Source organism: Prunus dulcis, chromosome 8, assembly GCF_902201215.1.
Source record: "Prunus dulcis chromosome 8, ALMONDv2, whole genome shotgun sequence".
Classification (NCBI taxonomy): Eukaryota; Viridiplantae; Streptophyta; class Magnoliopsida; order Rosales; family Rosaceae; genus Prunus; species Prunus dulcis.
In genome coordinates this window covers 7712106-7729112 of record NC_047657.1, presented here as the reverse complement: position 1 = coordinate 7729112, position 17007 = coordinate 7712106, and the positions used below count along the sequence as shown (strand labels likewise).

General features: G+C 35.9%; 1 protein-coding gene across 2 annotated transcripts; it reads right to left on the bottom strand.

The window, feature by feature from the left end:
• Positions 1-2230: 2230 nt before the first annotated feature.
• On the bottom strand, positions 2231-16706 carry LOC117636815 (replication factor C subunit 1). Of its 2 annotated transcripts, none has more exons than XM_034371493.1 (23): positions 16383-16706; positions 16170-16241; positions 15858-15974; positions 14865-15326; positions 14708-14775; positions 14351-14426; positions 14210-14271; positions 13974-14122; positions 12300-12466; positions 11983-12171; positions 11774-11889; positions 11455-11662; positions 9890-9943; positions 9354-9523; positions 8259-8349; positions 6947-7128; positions 6799-6838; positions 5537-5661; positions 4006-4078; positions 3795-3887; positions 3469-3715; positions 2740-2796; positions 2231-2639 (listed from the first exon to the last, which is right to left on the bottom strand). In XM_034371493.1, exons 2-23 carry the CDS (start codon positions 16170-16172, stop codon positions 2494-2496), a joined length of 2895 nt encoding a protein of 964 aa, XP_034227384.1. In that variant the 5' UTR covers positions 16173-16241; positions 16383-16706; the 3' UTR covers positions 2231-2493. The 2 variants fall into 2 exon arrangements, with proteins under 2 accessions (XP_034227384.1, XP_034227385.1); XM_034371494.1 differs by having other exon boundaries at positions 12300-12463.
• Between the last annotated feature and the right edge of the window lie 301 nt (positions 16707-17007).

Here is a 17007-nt window from a genome sequence, read left to right as displayed (position 1 = left end):
GAAGTTCTTTCTGCAAGCCATCAGTTCTTTATTAAATAAAGGTTGTGCGCATCGATCTTGTTGAAATAATATATGTCCGTCAATATTGGTGAAATTGTATCGATAACATGTCAGTACATTTTGTTTGCGACAATTATATTGGCATATTGTCAGTGGCATATTGACTGTTTCCGTTTCCCAGCCGGACAGTAATATTTGTTGTACTACTATATCTATATGTAGCTAAATAAAGGTTCATAATCACATATGGTATGGGCCTTTCATATGGTTTTGCATACCTAGATGCAAGATCTATTTTAGGGATTTCTGGAGAACTATATGGACCACTCTTGTGTTTACCAATATTGTTTTGTCCTATGTTTGTAGTATTGCTATGAGAGTGAGAATATCACTACTTTGTTCGTTCTTGTTGAATTGTTGGGATATAATTCCTACTAGCTACTATTACTTATATGCTCGTTTTATGTATGTATGGATTTATCTAGAGTGCTGCTAAATGAACTCTAAAATTAACTAAGCACACCCTACTACCAAACTATTTATTGAATTACTAATTTACCATAATATAAAATGACCAAAAAGAACATATTGACCATATGTTAATAATAATACAAATGTATTTTCTATCCGTATATACATAAACAATGAGTGTCATCCACCTGTCATAGAATCTGAAAATTTTATTCTAACGTCTAACAATCAGTTTTCTGATCTTGCTGGGTTGAACATCTTCTCCAAATGCCCTTTTATTGATGTTATCCAAATGCAAAACTTTCGACACCTCTGTTAGCTGGGAGAAAACTTTTCTATTTCTTTTTTATTGCTCCCCGTCTCTCTCTCTCTCTCTCTCTCTCTCTCTCTCTCCCCCTTGTTAGAGCAATCGTAATTCATTTATTGGAAAACTGGATTGCGGTTTCAAGTCAGTTATCAGGAAGGTTGCCTTTCAATTCTCCACTCAAGGCCCTCAACTATTTACAATTTTTAAATCAATTCCGAGTTTCACAATCGGATTCAGATATCTTGGTTAGCATTCCACTTGTTGTATCATGGGGTGTTACACTAGTTTCAATTGTCGACATGACAACCATCATCAATATGTACACCATTCAGGTAAACACTGCTACAAAGGACCCCTTCAGTTATTGTGATGTTAAAACTGAAGCAATCTTGCTCACCTTGCTTGTTCATGTTCTGAAGTGTTGGCTTCTCAATCGACCAGCTCCCATCTTTAACCACAGCTGCAGTTGAAATTTTGGATGAGCCAACGCAATTTGACAAATCAACACAAAATTTCATTCATGCACAAATCCAGTCCTTACCAATTTCTCTCAAAAGTAGTGCAAACCCAAAATCGGAAAATAGAGCACAAATTCATGTAAAAAGAGAAACCTGGCTTAGGATTGGTTAGGGTGTTGTGTGATAGAGTGTATAAGGGTGTGCCAGGGGTATTTTTGGTAGTCAACTAGGGTGTACTTAGTTAATTTTACATTTTGATTTAAATGTTAAGGTGCACTTAGATTATAGGATGTACTCAATTAATTTTAGGGTTTGTTTAGCAGCACTCTTTATCTAATTTACAACATTAATGCTTAGGATTATTATGGAGGGTATGAGAGGGATGCTCATTATACTACCACAAAGAGAAAGGCATGCCTTGCAATTTAGATGCATCTGGTTTTCGATCACCGTGATGAGCTTTGATGTTTTACTTTTATCAGCTGAACAAAGTTTGACATCTATAAAACGCATGAAAGAAAAATCCCCTATTAGTATTCTTTGAGCATGACTTGACTCGGAGACTAGTGAAAAAGTATCTTAATTTGCAGACCAATAATCTCATGTTCAAACTCGGCATTTATGTGTGAAAAAACACTCCCCTCCCTAAATATTAGGGTTTAGGGTTTAGGGTTTAGGCTTTGATCACCGTGATGAGCTTTGATGGGTTTAATTTAAATTTGCTGGTTGTTAATCTTTAGTTAAGATTAACAACCAGCAAATTTAAATTTAAAACATTGTATTAACCAACGAAGCTTAATACAAACCAATACTTAGCATTACTTTTGTTAAGGCAGATTAATTAATATTTCTCATGGTGAGATTAGAAAAAGACAAACATATTTTATGAACTTGTTATTTATGGCAAGTGATTTTGTAGAAGCTCTGGTTCTCAGATTACTCAATGAGAATTGTCACCTGACGCACTATATGAATGAATGAACAAAGCACCGTTAACACAAGTTAATCTTACTAAAACCATTATCTAGTGCATTGATGAAAATAAAACGCTACTAAAGGCAAAAAGATGAATCTTGGAGTTAAATTCAATAGCACCAACAGTAACCTCGTAAACCAACACAACCGAAGACCTACCATTCCTCGCCAAGTGACCTACCAAAAATGTTTATGTGTGGAGGAAAAATCTATTTACATTTTCTTATAAAACGTGCCAAATACAGGAAAAAGGAAAGTCGACGTCTCTTCTTTCACCTCCCTTCATCTCTTTCTCTTTCCACCAGCCCCTGAACCTCGGCCTCCTTTTTTCTCAGCTGCGGCAGATGAACCACCTCTACCCCTGCCCGTTGGTGTCTTCTTTGCACTTGAATTTGTTGCACCCTTCAAATCGAATTGTACATGCACTCCTACATAGTATGAGGCACAAGTAAAACATGCATTCAGAAATAAAGTGCACCTAAATGACATGAACATGGGCGTGTGTGAGTCCATGTGGCTAACAACTACCTTTTGTATTTAAACTTTGAAGTTCCTGTTGCAGCTTCTCACCAGCCGCAGAACCTTCTGAAAAAAGTGTGAAAAGAACAATCACTAAGTGAACACCAATAAGTCGCAGTCAACCAGAATAGTTAAAGAGTCTAGAAGCATTCTAGTTTGCATAGTTTTTTCTTCCCATTACAATCCTACCATAATGAAATTCATCGCCAAGTTTCTGTTGGCCATATCATAAAAAAATTGCATTAATTTTAAAACAAACAATTTTTAGTGGTGTCAGGTTTCTTGAACAAAAACAAAGAGCAAAAAGCGGCATCATTTCAATATTCCCCGGAGATGGACGCTCAGAAAAAATAATATATCATCGAACAGTTCATGAAAGAACATTTCCAAACACGTTCCCGGCATTTCCTTTTCTTTTTACAATTTTCAGAATCAAAACGATGTTCCCAGACAGTATGGAACATTCCCTCCATTTATTTTATGGAGTGCAGCATGTTACCGTATGCCATCTTTATTTCGCATAATAATAATTATACAGCTTACTGTTCCTGAAAGGCGCCACCTTTTCACAAACTGCATTATTCAGAGCGAGATTGCCATTTGTGAAAAATTTCCTAAAACTAAAGCAGTCCTATCAAAATGCACTATCTGCAATTATCTAACAAAACAGCAAAAATCTGATGACAGAGAAAAACATATAAGAAAACAGCAACAATATGATTACAGACAAAAACTTACCCAAGTCCTCTGTATCTGACGAATTTTCTTCTTCACTCTCAACCAAAGTATCATCATTGTTCTCTCCAATTACATCAACAGATGGTTCTAAAATAGCAGCAATCCGCTTCTTAGGAGCCTTCTTCATTCCAGGTAAAGTGACAAAATCTGCAGCTCGCACCATCCTTGTTTTGCTGCCTTCTTTGTAAGCTTTTGTCAGCGCTGCCTTTACAGCTGGTTGAATCCCATCTAGAGGATTTGGGTGCCCCTGATACGTAAGGTATCGATGAGAAAACATGAACAACTTTAGAACAGTAGCAAAGCTGCACCAAGTTAGGTGGGGTTACCTGAAATTTGGATAACTCCACAATAGTATCAAAGTCATCCTGACTAATGGAGTAAGTATTCATGAAATCCACAACTTTGTGTACAGCTTCATCCTGGTAATTTTTTAAAACACAGAAGATGGATTTACAACTGATCTTCAACCCAACTATTTTACATCTTTTGTTATTGATATAAAGATTCATACGCAACCAAAAATTGATTGTTTCCAACCTTAGGAAGTTCACGGAGTGGCACAGTCAATCGTTTCAGAAGAAGAGAAAGGTATTCAACTCGCAGGGTTTCCCTGAATAATTTACAGCATAAGAAACTTAGATCCTTTCAAGGGGGACAAAATAGGACAATTTTTTGAAAAGATAATGAAATAGACACAAGAAGTGGTGAACAAGGAGTCTATCAAAAACAAAGAACTGATACAAGTGAAAACAACGGAACCTACAACAAACACATTATGCTATGGATACTTCCCAATTTAGCAAATTAAGAAGAGAAATTAAGATCCCTGAATTCGGATGTAACTGAAGCCCAAATGGACGACAAAATCCTCACCCTCTCCCACAGCGCTTCTACCCCCATCCCTCATTTATTGTCAAAAATCCTCAAGATAGCCCTCCTGCAACAACCCCATAACACTCTAGCCTTCTTTCCTCCACCGAAAGCAGCAAGACTTTCACTAAGCAATGAATGGCACCCTTGTGGAATTACCCTACTCACTCCAGCCTCCTTGAATAGTCACCACAAGTTTAAAGCTACGGGACAATGGACAAACAAACAATCTGCATCTTCCTTTCATTTTACACCAACTTGGAGAAAGGCAGCAATTAGGTCTCTTATTCTGAAGCAAGCCACACGTGCTCACCCTCTTGTGAACCACAAGCCAACCCAAAACCTTTGCTTCACATATCACCTCAGCTGGAGCAAAAACTGACCGATCAGATCTATCAATTAAATTTCTAAAAACAGATTTTCAAGAGAACTATCCTGAAGATGCCAACTCCCAACGCCTCATACCATCTCTCCCTCCAGACAAACGAACTCTTTCCAATAGCACCAGCAAAGAAATGAAGCAGACTATGATGAGATTAAAACTGCATTTGCAGTAAAGAGAACAGAACACAAAGAGACTAGAACAGAGGATACTAGCTTTTAGACTCTATCTAGTTAGTCAAACAGAGGATACCCCAAGAAAAACATTTTGCCTTACATATCTGAACCTTATGATCAAAGAATCTACGAAGCTAAGTAAATCAGCATCCTAAGAACACCATTGAGTGAACATAGTTTTTGTGCTTCCACCCTATTGCTTTGAAATGAACACATATTTACTAATAAAAACCTTATATAAACTATATGATAAACATTTACTAATCCAATATATTATATCAAAAGTAATCCAGAGATTGCACATGGCAATTTCTAAAATTTTCAAGCTAAAAGGCAAGGAACAGTAGGACAAAAAACAGAAGGGAAATTTTAAGACAACCATTAGGCTCCAAAATAAATATAAAAAAGTTAAGTTTCTTTCCTAGGAGACACTGGTAATGTGCAGATAAGAAAATAAAAGTTTACAAAAGGGCCTAAGGTTCTAAGGAGATATTTACCCTTAAAAACATCATTGGTTGTAAATTAATTTCAGTCCTTATACAAGTCAACAACGTTTATATGTTGGCATAAGCCATTGCAAAACTCAAAGACAAATGCATTAGGTTAGTGACCAGAAGTTCAAACGTAGAACAGAGACTACCTCCCCGAACTAGATTCACGAGAAGCAAGAAGATGGACATGCAAATCTTCCAAGAGCCTCAAATTTTTTCCAAGTGTTGAGTTCTTTCCCAGCCACCCTCCAAATCTATTAAAATTCCTTTCTCCCTGCAAAAGAAGGCCAACTTGTGACAATAAGCATACACCTCAATGCATATATAACACGTACATTTCACAACATTTGGAAGGTATAAAACCCAAAAACTGAATTTTCCAAGTACCACAAATGTGTAAGTCCTCTTTAATAGGAATCAAACCCAACTCTATAAAATGAAGAAAAGGGACAATTCAGTTGAACCAGTGGTCCAATGAGAACAAAGAGGAATTTATGATTATAAAGAAAAACCAGTTATATTGTCAGGCATTTGAAAGATTTTCAAAAAATTCATGAGAAATTACAGTGGCATAACCATGTGAAAATCTACTGAAAGTAAAGGTTCATTCATTTACTAAAGTGACAAACACAAAATTAAAGAGAGTTATTACAAGAAGTGAGACTAGCTGAAGAGGGACCAGCTAGACAGTTTCTATGTCGATCCAACCTGCTAGTCCAGAGCAAGGGTCAAATAACCTTGCATTTTGCTTTCCTCGAGAGTTATGTTCCTCAATTATATTTTTCAGTGTAGCAGAGGTCAGACTCCCTTGACTGCATGCAATGACCCAAGCTGGCATGAGCATAACCAAGCTGTTCTTAGAGCAGCTCCTAAGTGATTGATTAATGCTACACTTAGACAGGGATTGGAAATGGGAGCAAATTTCTTGAGCTAGCCCTGTGGAATTAATCTTTTGTTTTTCTAATCCTTTAATTAATCGTTTGATTGAATAGTCACCATAAACAGAGGCTGTAATCTCTAGTACATTACTTTGTTAAACGCAGCTCCTTAGCACATTTTTCAATAAATTTCCTCGTTAAACTTTCAAGAAATAAGTTCTGCTCCACCACAAAACAACCTACCTTCATAAACAATGATCAGCCCACTAAAGATGAAACTAGCACAGGTTTCACTCTCAAAGAAACCAGCAGAACTTTTTTACAATAGTCTACACTAGCATAAGTCAATCACATAATATCCCAAATATGGCGTATACCTCTGGCATAACATAAAAAAAAGGAAAAAGAAAATCAATGGGGGCAATAAATGTGAATCACTAGAGCACACAGAATCAATACATTTTCCAAGGCCACAGAGAGCATCAGTTACACTTTTGGAATTTATAAGCTTGCATGTAATAGAAATTCATTACCTGCTCAAGTGTCTCTCTTTGCCCACGCAACAATGCAGCACTGATTATAACAAAAAATGAGTATAAAAATGATACCACAAACTAGAAATTATGAATACACTCATAAAGATATTATTTCGACTTCCATAGCTGATGTTAAGAAACATACGGAAAAATAGAGGATGAAAGACAAGCACTTTGGGAAAGCTGCCATTGCCGATATTTTCTAATCTGTACATTGAAAATATCCCCATTGCCAATAGACTCAGCGGCACGGGCAATCAAGTTCATACGTTTTATCCCACTATCATCCTTGACAGCCGAACTTGGCCTATAGTTAATATAATTTTCCTGCCAGAAATTGCATAATAAGCTTAATATACGAGAATATTTAAACATTTCACTACAAATATCATCATTTGGAAAAAGAATAAGGTTAAAATTTGACAGCGTAAGTGTCCATGTTTGAATAAATGTAAGTTTACATCTAAGTCCATGAAGAATGAAAGTGATCAAAAGAAAATGAAGCAAAATAAAATATCTAGTCATTCGTATGGGTACTAGCCGCACTAAGATCTTAAGTCAAATAGCACATATTTAAAAACTGGAGGAGAGTGTGGTGAGTAAGAACACACTAAGCTTCCTTTAAACTCTTTCTTGACTTGAATATTGATACATATATATATATATATTATATCTACAGAGAAGGGGGAGAGAGAAAGAGACTGATAGCTTAGAATATACATTTTTTTTATCCTTTCTTCCTACTTCATTGTTATCATACCAAATTACAAGAATATTCCACATTAATCTCATGATACAAATGTTGCTCTTTCTTTTTTGGCCAGAGTCATGATACAAATGTTAAAACAGTTCTTCATATCGATGCAAGTTCAAGTTCTCACATAGTATTAGAAATTTGTCTGAAGAGCTGTAATGATAGCTAGAACAGTTCAGTATGTGAGCATTGGAATCATTTGTTAAGGTGTATACCACCCATCACCTGTTCGCTTTAGTAAATTTCTTTTACTTGTAAAAAAATAAAAAAATAAAAATTGTTCATGAGTTCTGATTAGTGAAATAAGACATCAAAGGAAACGTCGAAAAAGTATCTTTTAGGAATATGCTCCTACTAAGTTAAGTGTCCCTTAAAAATTCTACTCGCATTAATATCATTTTCAACTGAAAAGCATTCCAAGATAATGCTTCGTGCAGTAATATGTTTATAATTAACCAGCACTCCTGATGTTATTGTTACTACAAACGTATATGATAATTATTAGTTTAACCAGTGACATGAAACAGAAACTGCTGAATAGGTTATCATCCATGCAGCCTCTTAACACTAAGCACTGCAAGTCTTCTTCTGGCAGTAGTATTCGATAGTGAAACTCAGCAGATTAAAATATCTCACCGTTTGTTATATCATTTTTTATTCAGAATATGTCAGCCAAAAACAGCTGCGCTAGCAAAGTACGCACCTGTATAAGAAGAGGGACTAGATCAGGATCACTCATGCTCAGGTCAACACGCTCATCCATCCGCAACTTTCCTGCATTAAAACCAAACAGCCTGCAGGACAAAAAGACAAGTCAGCATCACACACATAGTAATGGACGCATACTAGAATGTAAGCATTCAACCCAAAACCAAATGGGAAAGGATGGAGAAGCCCAAGATCTTTAAAGCTCTTAAGCTAGGCTTCCATCCTTGGATGTGGGATACTCTCAACACTCCTGAAGGCCAAATAGAGCCTTCACTGACTGGAAAAAGTACCCGTAACAAGATTCTGAGAAGTTAAATTTAACATGAGGGAAACAAGACGCTTTTGGGGAAGGAAAGAAGGCAAAGACTTCATCAGATTGTGGTGTAATGCCTGTATTTTGGGTGGTGTGGTTAGAGAGAAACAAAAGGATCTTTAAAAGTTATAGAGGGGAGGCAAACAGAGGTTTTATGAGATATTGTAAGGTTTTGGGCATCGTGAAAGTGGAGGTTTTACGGAACAAGTTATGGTTTTGGGCATCATTATCAGCTCCGGTTTCTTCTGTATTCAGGGAAATACCGCCTTTGGAATTTTTGCCAATTGGAAGGGCTGTACTTATTTAAGCTTATGCAATGAATTTTAATGTATTCCTGTTGTACAGTAGATGGTGCGTTGCGGTATTACGTTGTATGTTTTCCATTAAGATTCCGAAAAAACTTCATTTCTCAAAATCAAAAAAGAATTGAGCTCAGACCTTAAGTTTTTCTGATTTGTGGATGGTGGGTTAGTTTCTTAATTTCTACATTTTCTCAGTGGATAGCTTTTTCCACTGCATCTTTGTACTGTTCCAAAGTTTATCAATAAAATTTTGTTTTTTATTAAAAACAAAAACAAAGCATATAATTGACAGCAAAGAAGTGAGAATCTTAAAGTCATGGTTGAAACAGCAACCTCAAATATTAAAGAATTTTAATGCATAAATCAATCAAGAAACAAAGTACAGCAAATAGAAATAAATAAGAGAAGACACGCATATCAATAGACAGCAAGATGCAGAAAACCAGAGACAAAAATGAAAATATTGCTGCCATACTTGTCAACAGCTGTGAATGGTGAAATATCTTCATCCTTTGCACTGCTTAATAAGCGCTGCCTTACATCATCGTATTTAATGACAGACATTGATAGGCTCATATACTGCAACTGGTTAACTGCCATTCGCATGTCTCCATTAACTTTTTCTGCGAGTTCCTCAAGAGCAATCTGAGAAAATGACAAGAAGATTAATCAACATGGGGATAAAAACAGAACCTTTAAATACATGTCAGAAACCAGATAAGCCAGATACTTGATCACACGTAAAACCATAGTACAAAATACAATTACGAAGGTTAGCACTTAACACAATAAGAACAAGTACCTAAACTGAACTAGGCCCTAACAAAGGGGGTAAAAGAAAATTAAATTATATAATTCTACAATATAGTCCATTTTGCTTAACAATAGAATTTGTCTCACGCTAAATATTTCCAGAAATAATAATTTACAACATTTGGTGGGGTCCAAAGCTTCTGTAGCAATATAGTACATGATAACTCCAAACAGTTTGACTTTCATCACAATATTTACCTCATTAACTTTAAGTCCTTCAGCATTTGCAATTTGCATCAACCTCTTTGCCATCTACCGCCATGAACACAATATAAAGTGTTAGTAACTGCTTCCTAGCAGAAACATCATTCGAACCTTATTCAAAGGTAAGCCAAATTTAAGAGTCAAAAAGCATGAAATGTCATTTCTAACTGTATTACAAAGGAACAAAAATAAAATTTCCTATCCATGCCCATACACACATGAAGAAAAACAAGCACTTCTATATGCAATCACCAATGCAGATTTTCACAACTACATCAGCCCCACATGCATGCACAACAGGCCATGGGAAGCATATATCTGTATTTTATATACAGGAACGAAAAGGTTTTCCCTCCATTAAATTGGCTAAACATCACACTACATGAGATTTTCCTCAAAAACATAAAGTCAAAAGTGAGTGTTTGAGTGCTGCCCATTTATCGCTGCCAGAGATATTTACATCCTAACTTACAGAAAAATAATGCCAAACTTGTTTCCCTGTCCAAAAGAAATAAAATCCAATAACAAATCAATTGGTTCTTTCTTATTTACATCCTAACTTACAGAAAAATAATGCCAAACTTGTTTCCCTGTCCAAAAGAAATAAAATCCAATAACAAATCAATTGGTTCTTTCTTATGGACCAAATCACGCCTTCACATTTTAATGCTTTTCTCTAACTGCTTAAAAAAAATTACAATTCAAAGGATATTGGTAAAAACAATGATGCTATTAAAAAAATCAATTAATCATAAGGACTCATTGAGTATGAGAACTACAGACTTATGGTTGCAAATTAGAAGATAACATAGTTCAAGTTCAGGTACTACAACCCGAGGCTGGAAAGGATAAGAGCTGAGGCTTTGAGAAAAAACATGCCAGCGTGTTGTTAGACAACAGATATTGCTATCTATCCAAAACCAAACGAAACAAACAAGTCTGCAGCATAACCAAAATGTTTTTTGTCAACCTTGGTAAATATTCACTACCAAAATGCCAATGAATGGAACAAAGACACTTTTATTGTCGAAAATTAATCTTTCAGTTCTAGGTCGACAAAAATAACCTATTAAACCACTTGTTTAATGATCAAAAAATATCTCTCGTGCCAAAGAAGTTTTTGTGGCACCCAACATCATAAAGCAACAAAAATTATAACATTACAGATATAGGAGCATGTTGTGGAATCCTTTAAAATACATTAGTCATTGGCTTAATTAACAAAAAAAGTTTATTATGCATCACAACCAGCATAAACAATTTAATTTTCATCACATCTGTCAGTTTGTGTGTCCGAGTGCGCACACACATGTCGCAGTGCACACTTTCAATCAATATAGCAAGCCAAATAAAAAAAATTAAAAAAACCATTCAATGACAGCAGTCCAAACTTTTTAAACATTGCCAACATTAATAAGAACCAATTAGTAGCATGGTTTGGCAACTTGCAAGTAATTACTAGAAAGAATGCACTCAAGTAACATCTAAGAACAAATTCTTTAAAATACTAAAATATATCAAAATACCAAAAATTTACTGTTAGGGAGGTAGGGGGGGACCTGTTGTTTAGTAGGTTTCCGAAAGCTGAGAAGTAAACAGTAGTTCACAAGACTTTTCAGTTTCTGACTGTAACGATCATTACAAATGCAGATAACAGGAATTTTAGAAATCTTTATGCTAGCAATAAGATCAGCAACTCCTCCCCGATCTCCAGCAGACATCCCATCAACCTCATCCATAATTAGCACAGTTTTGGGATGCTTCAATCTGCAAATTTAACTCAGAATTAACTAGAGAAAATAAATTCCTTCAGGCACATCCTATGCATAAATGACCCCAAAAAATATACATTATATAGAGAAAGTGTGTAAAACCAACCCATCCATGCTCAGGGCCTTGTTGCTGACAAGCTCTTTAATAGAATTTGCGTTGCTTCCACCAATTCCCTTTTCAATCTTGGAATCAGCTTTCCCACGACTGTCACTAGCATTTACCTAAACAATATGCAGGCATTTGCATTGAGTAACATAACTCAGCAACATTCAAATTATTCCATAGTTATGCAAATTTGGTATAAGTATTGACACCTCAATTGTCTGGAAACCAAGCATCTGACTGACTAACTTAGCGGACGTCGTTTTCCCTATACCAGGCGTTCCACTTAATAGTACAGCCTTTTTGGCACCAGAATTGGTTGGGTTTTTGCCTTTTTTCTTATTTCCAGTATCAAGAAATTGCTCATGCCAATGTGCCAACCAATCATGAAGCTGCTTTACCTGCATAGTAGACATTACATAAATTTTATCAGAATAACAAACTTACAATGGCTTCTAGATAGATGCATGTACAGACAACAATTCAACAGCAGATGGAATGGTGGTAAAGCAATAATTAACAGGCATACCAGTGACTGATTCCCGATAATGTCATTTGGAACCTTTGGCTTATATTTTTCTGTCCAAGTAGAGGCAGAATGCTCAGTAGTTTGCTTCTTACGCCTAGCATGGGAAGCATCTGACTCCAATTGTTTGTGGGATACACTTGATGCCAAGGAGCTTCCAGCACAATCCTCTGGAACAGTACATGTGTATTTTATAAGAAAACTTCAATAACCATGCAACTACTTTGTATTCTTCAAATAAGATGCAACTACTATATTAACCTGCTAGGAAAAGCATCCAAACTCCATATAACAAGAAAGTTTACTTGTGCCCTCCAGGGCATAGGCACCATCAATGCAAAATACTATACACATGATACAAGATGGGCAGATAGAGAGAGAGAGAGAGAGAGAGAGATATATATATATATATATATATATATATATACACACACTTTTGAAGGTAAAGAAATATGCGAAGGGGTTAAGAAGAAGAAGAAGAATCACCACAAAGTTGACTTTGATCATTTAGTTAAAACATAACAATGTGCAACATTTTTTTTTTTACAAAAAAATCTAAGTATTATTCCTTCAAAAGTAAAATTGAGAGTAAATTTTTTTTGGATATATGGCTACACTTAAAAATAAAAAGATGAAGGAGAATATAAGATAATCATATTGATAACATCTGAGAGCAGATAATCACAGTTCCTTCCAATCACCCAAACCAAACTACAAGACAACTTGTTTGCTCCAGATTTGTGAAGGGAGGGGACAGTACAAAAACATATGATGATTATTTGCCTGCAGAACTGTACAGTACCCAATGCTACATTAATATCTTCGAAATCTCATTTCCATTTTTCCTCCGTTTGGATGGAGGAAAATAACTCAGGATTTAGCTAAAAGTCGGGAATTGAAGAGGAGAAATTGATATTTTCATTGTTTGGCAACTTAAGCACGGAACTTATTAAATGACACGCGGAAAAAATCATGGAAATTGGGTATCAAGATTCCCGAGTTTAATTTCTGCTAAAAGAGGCGTCATTTCGCAATTTCTATTGAACAGGTTTTCGTTTCCTCTATAATTTGTCATTTACAAAATTCGACATACATAAATCCAAACACTGAAATCATCAACTGCCAGAAATTTAAACGATGGAGATATAAATTCCGTCATTTAAGAATTCTGTGCAATTTTCAATTCATTCATCCAAACGGAGGGTAAGGTACTTTCTTCATTGTCTTTGAGCAGATTGCCTCAAGAACGTTATTGCTTAGTAAAGAAAAAGTTATGTACAAATAAATAAATATATATATATATATGAATTATCTATAAATGTTTTTATGTATCTAGCTGTGTGACAATATGCATAAACACTACACTGCATAACAACACATAATTGGACACAACGAGAGAGAGAGAGAGAGAGAGAGCAAGTAAACATATACATAATTCAAGTGCCTATATGAATAAAGAGGTCAATGTAAAAACACAGTAAATCCACATAAGAAATTACAGAGTTAGACAGACAAAAACTTAAAGCAAAATGAAAAGCAAGAATGCCCACACGCAACAAACTATGTGATATGCAATTAAGCATGGCCCACACACATAAACCCAGTCAAACCAAAAACTAAATTATGAATCTGCCATAAGAATGATAGACCAAAACTACTTAGTTAACTGCAACATACTCTTTGATGCTACTTTATTAGGACTTTTCTTGGGCAAAGATGCTGCTGCCGCATCATCCACAGATTTCTTTGCCTCTTGCACAGGTACTTTAGCACGGATAGATGCCCGAATCATATCAAACAGTCCATCCTCGGTGAGAAAAGCAGTACTACAGAATACAATTAAAACTTAGATGATAAATAAAGGAAGCAGAAGTAATATGAAATTGCATCTAGTTTGGTCCAAGATAACAAACCCAAGTTCTTTGGCTTTAGAGGATTTCCTTCCCTCAATATCTTCATCACATAAAAGATAGTTCTGCAAACAGACTATGTTAATCACATGCCAGCAGTGGTATCAAAATACAAGAAATTACAAGATAGAAACATGAAGTAACCGTTTTCTTGCTGACAGATCCAGTAATACGACCGCCATGACGTTTTATCAAATCCTCTGCTTCCTCTCTTTCCAAACTGTAAGTATGGTAAAATTTTAAACTTCAATCTTATGCTGAAAGATATATTAAACTCTACCAATAAAGCAAGGAAAGAAGACATAATCAAATTAATTAATGCAACCAGACAAACATCGTAATTGAAACAATAATATCAACACAATCCTGACAATGAAGCCATTATATGTAATAGCTTCCTAGAAAAATCGGGTTGCTGATTGCCAAGAAGGTATGTGCAAGGGATTTTAAATCTACAACCAAATGTACAAACAAGCTTGTGAAAGTCAAACAAACAAATACCTGTCAAGTGTACCACTAATTACAAAAGTTAAACCAGCTAAACAATCTGGAGCACCTTCAGGAACTTCCTGAGACACGCAAACAGGGACTAATGGTTAACATCAAGAATAATACGATCATTTCGACAATCAATTCCAGGCATTCCAAAACACTAAACCTTTTCTCCTTTGTGTGGAGGATCTTTTCTATCTCCGAAATTCATAAATCCACCTCGTCCAGCACCCCTGCCTCTTCCACCAGCTGGTCCTGCCGAAGTACCTCTTCCGCCACGACCCCTACCACCAGGCTTGTGAGGAGATTCAGCATCCTTGACGTCATCATCACCACCTTCATCAATAGCCGTAAGTTTCTGTGGGACTCCCACGCCAGATGCACTCTTCAATTTCTTACTAGGAGTCGCATCAACTGAGTTCTTCTTTGAATGAGGTAAGACAAAATCATCGTCATCATCGACAACTTTGTAAACTTTTTTTGCAGGTGAGGGTTTCACGGATTCATCAGGCTCCTTGTGAGTCTTTCTTTTGGCTGGAACTTCAGTTTCTTTTTCAGCTTTTGGCTTATCTGTGGTAAAATACTTGCTAGTTTTCCTCCTGCCTGGATTCTCTTGACCTCCATGCACCTGGTTTATCACAGATAAAAGCACACAAGAAAACAAATGGGAAAGTTTATTATGACAAATAAAGTTTTGAAATTCCCATGCTCCTGTGTGGACTAGCCAACTTGGGAGGGGGTGGTGTTCTTTCTGTGGAATTTACGTTTTGGTTTGAGATTCTGATTAGACTTTCATAGTTTCCTTGATTACTACAGGAACAAAATACATAACATGATTAAGAAAACAAGCCTCCTTTTCTTATCATTATATTCAGTACAATGTTTGTATATCAATTCTGTTAAAACCACGTAATGGAAAAATCATTCTACTTTTTTGTTTTAAAAAAGAACATACAGTTTACTAATCATATTGTTGTTTACAAGCAAATAACACAAATTAATGTCTCTAAAACCATTTAAACCCAATCAGACCTGCATCAAGTAGCTGTTAGTTTATCCAAACCATGGATGCTAAAAACAATATGTCTGACTTTTACAGACACAACCAAGCAAATGCAACAAAATCTTAGTTTGTCACCAAACCAAACCGAAAACTCACTGGTTCTTTAGGCTCTTCCTTAGCTGTAGAAGGAGTCTGTGAAGTAGTCGGCGCAGGTTTCTTGCCATTGCCCTTGTCGTGCGACTTCATAAACCACTTCCTAATATCTGCCTGTGACTTTATTCATCCAAAAAACAAACAAACAAACAAACCCAAAACCCCAATTTCAAGATTTCATCATCAACTTATATAGGGTACGAAGAATCAAACAATTAAAACTTAAAACCCTAGAAAATATATCTTTTCCCGCAATTTCCCAAGAAGAAAGAGCATTGTTTCCGGAAACTATAAAGTGTCTGAAGTTTGGCTTACCATGTCTGAAGATTAGCTTAAGCTACAATGCGGCAGCAAACCTCTCTGTTTCTGCCTCCAATTTTACGCAACCTATAAAGTGCAAGAGCCGAGGAATAACATGTTAGAAATATTATCACTATCACTGACTCATACTTTTGACATGCATGTAGATATAAAACCATTCTAGAAATCAAACCCACACGAAAAATTCAACCAAGGAAAAGACTTTGCCTTGTTTCAAGAGAGATGACGATTCGGGTCTGGGCGTTTGGGTTTTTGACGGTATTTGGGTTTTGGGATCGAATGAGAGAGCTGAGAGAGTGGGTTTAGCAGAGGTAGATTTGGGTCGGGGTGTTTGGGCGGAAATAGAGAGAGAAACTAAATGAGAGAGAGAGAGAGAGAGAGAGAGAGAGGAGGAGGAGGAGGTAGGGGTGGGGTCGGCTGAGGCTGGTGAATTTGACGGTAACGGGTAAGGTCTCGGTGGAGGTTGTGGGTGGCACAGAGGGGAGTGAGAGAGGAGGAGGTGGGGTTTACTTTTCTTTTTCTTTTATTAAATTTTGTGTTTTCATTTATGTTTACTGGTGTATTCAATCGACATTTGCCCCAACCCAAAAAAAAAAAATAATAAAGGATGGGGGACTTTGGAAAAAGCTAAAGGAGGAGAAATTTTTTAAAAGAAGTCATAAAAGACAAAATTGTCTTTATTTAATTTTGGATTTTTTAAGGAATCCTTTATATTTGTACGTGTTTGGTTTGAAAGATGAGAGGTTTTTCTGTCTTTTTTGAAAAAAATTTTGCTTTTTTCAAAAGTGAAAATTTTTTTTGATTAAAACCTAAATTTAATAAACCCTCGACT

Excerpts from the sequence above, each read along its gene's own strand:
- LOC117636815 (XM_034371493.1), bottom strand. Across the intron at positions 14,123-14,209 it reads TCTAAAGCCAAAGAACTTGG|TACTGCTTTTCTCACCGAGG; the intron begins GTTTGTTATCTT and ends TGTATTCTGTAG. Across the intron at positions 12,172-12,299 it reads TTATCGGGAATCAGTCACTG|GTAAAGCAGCTTCATGATTG; the intron begins GTATGCCTGTTA and ends TCTACTATGCAG.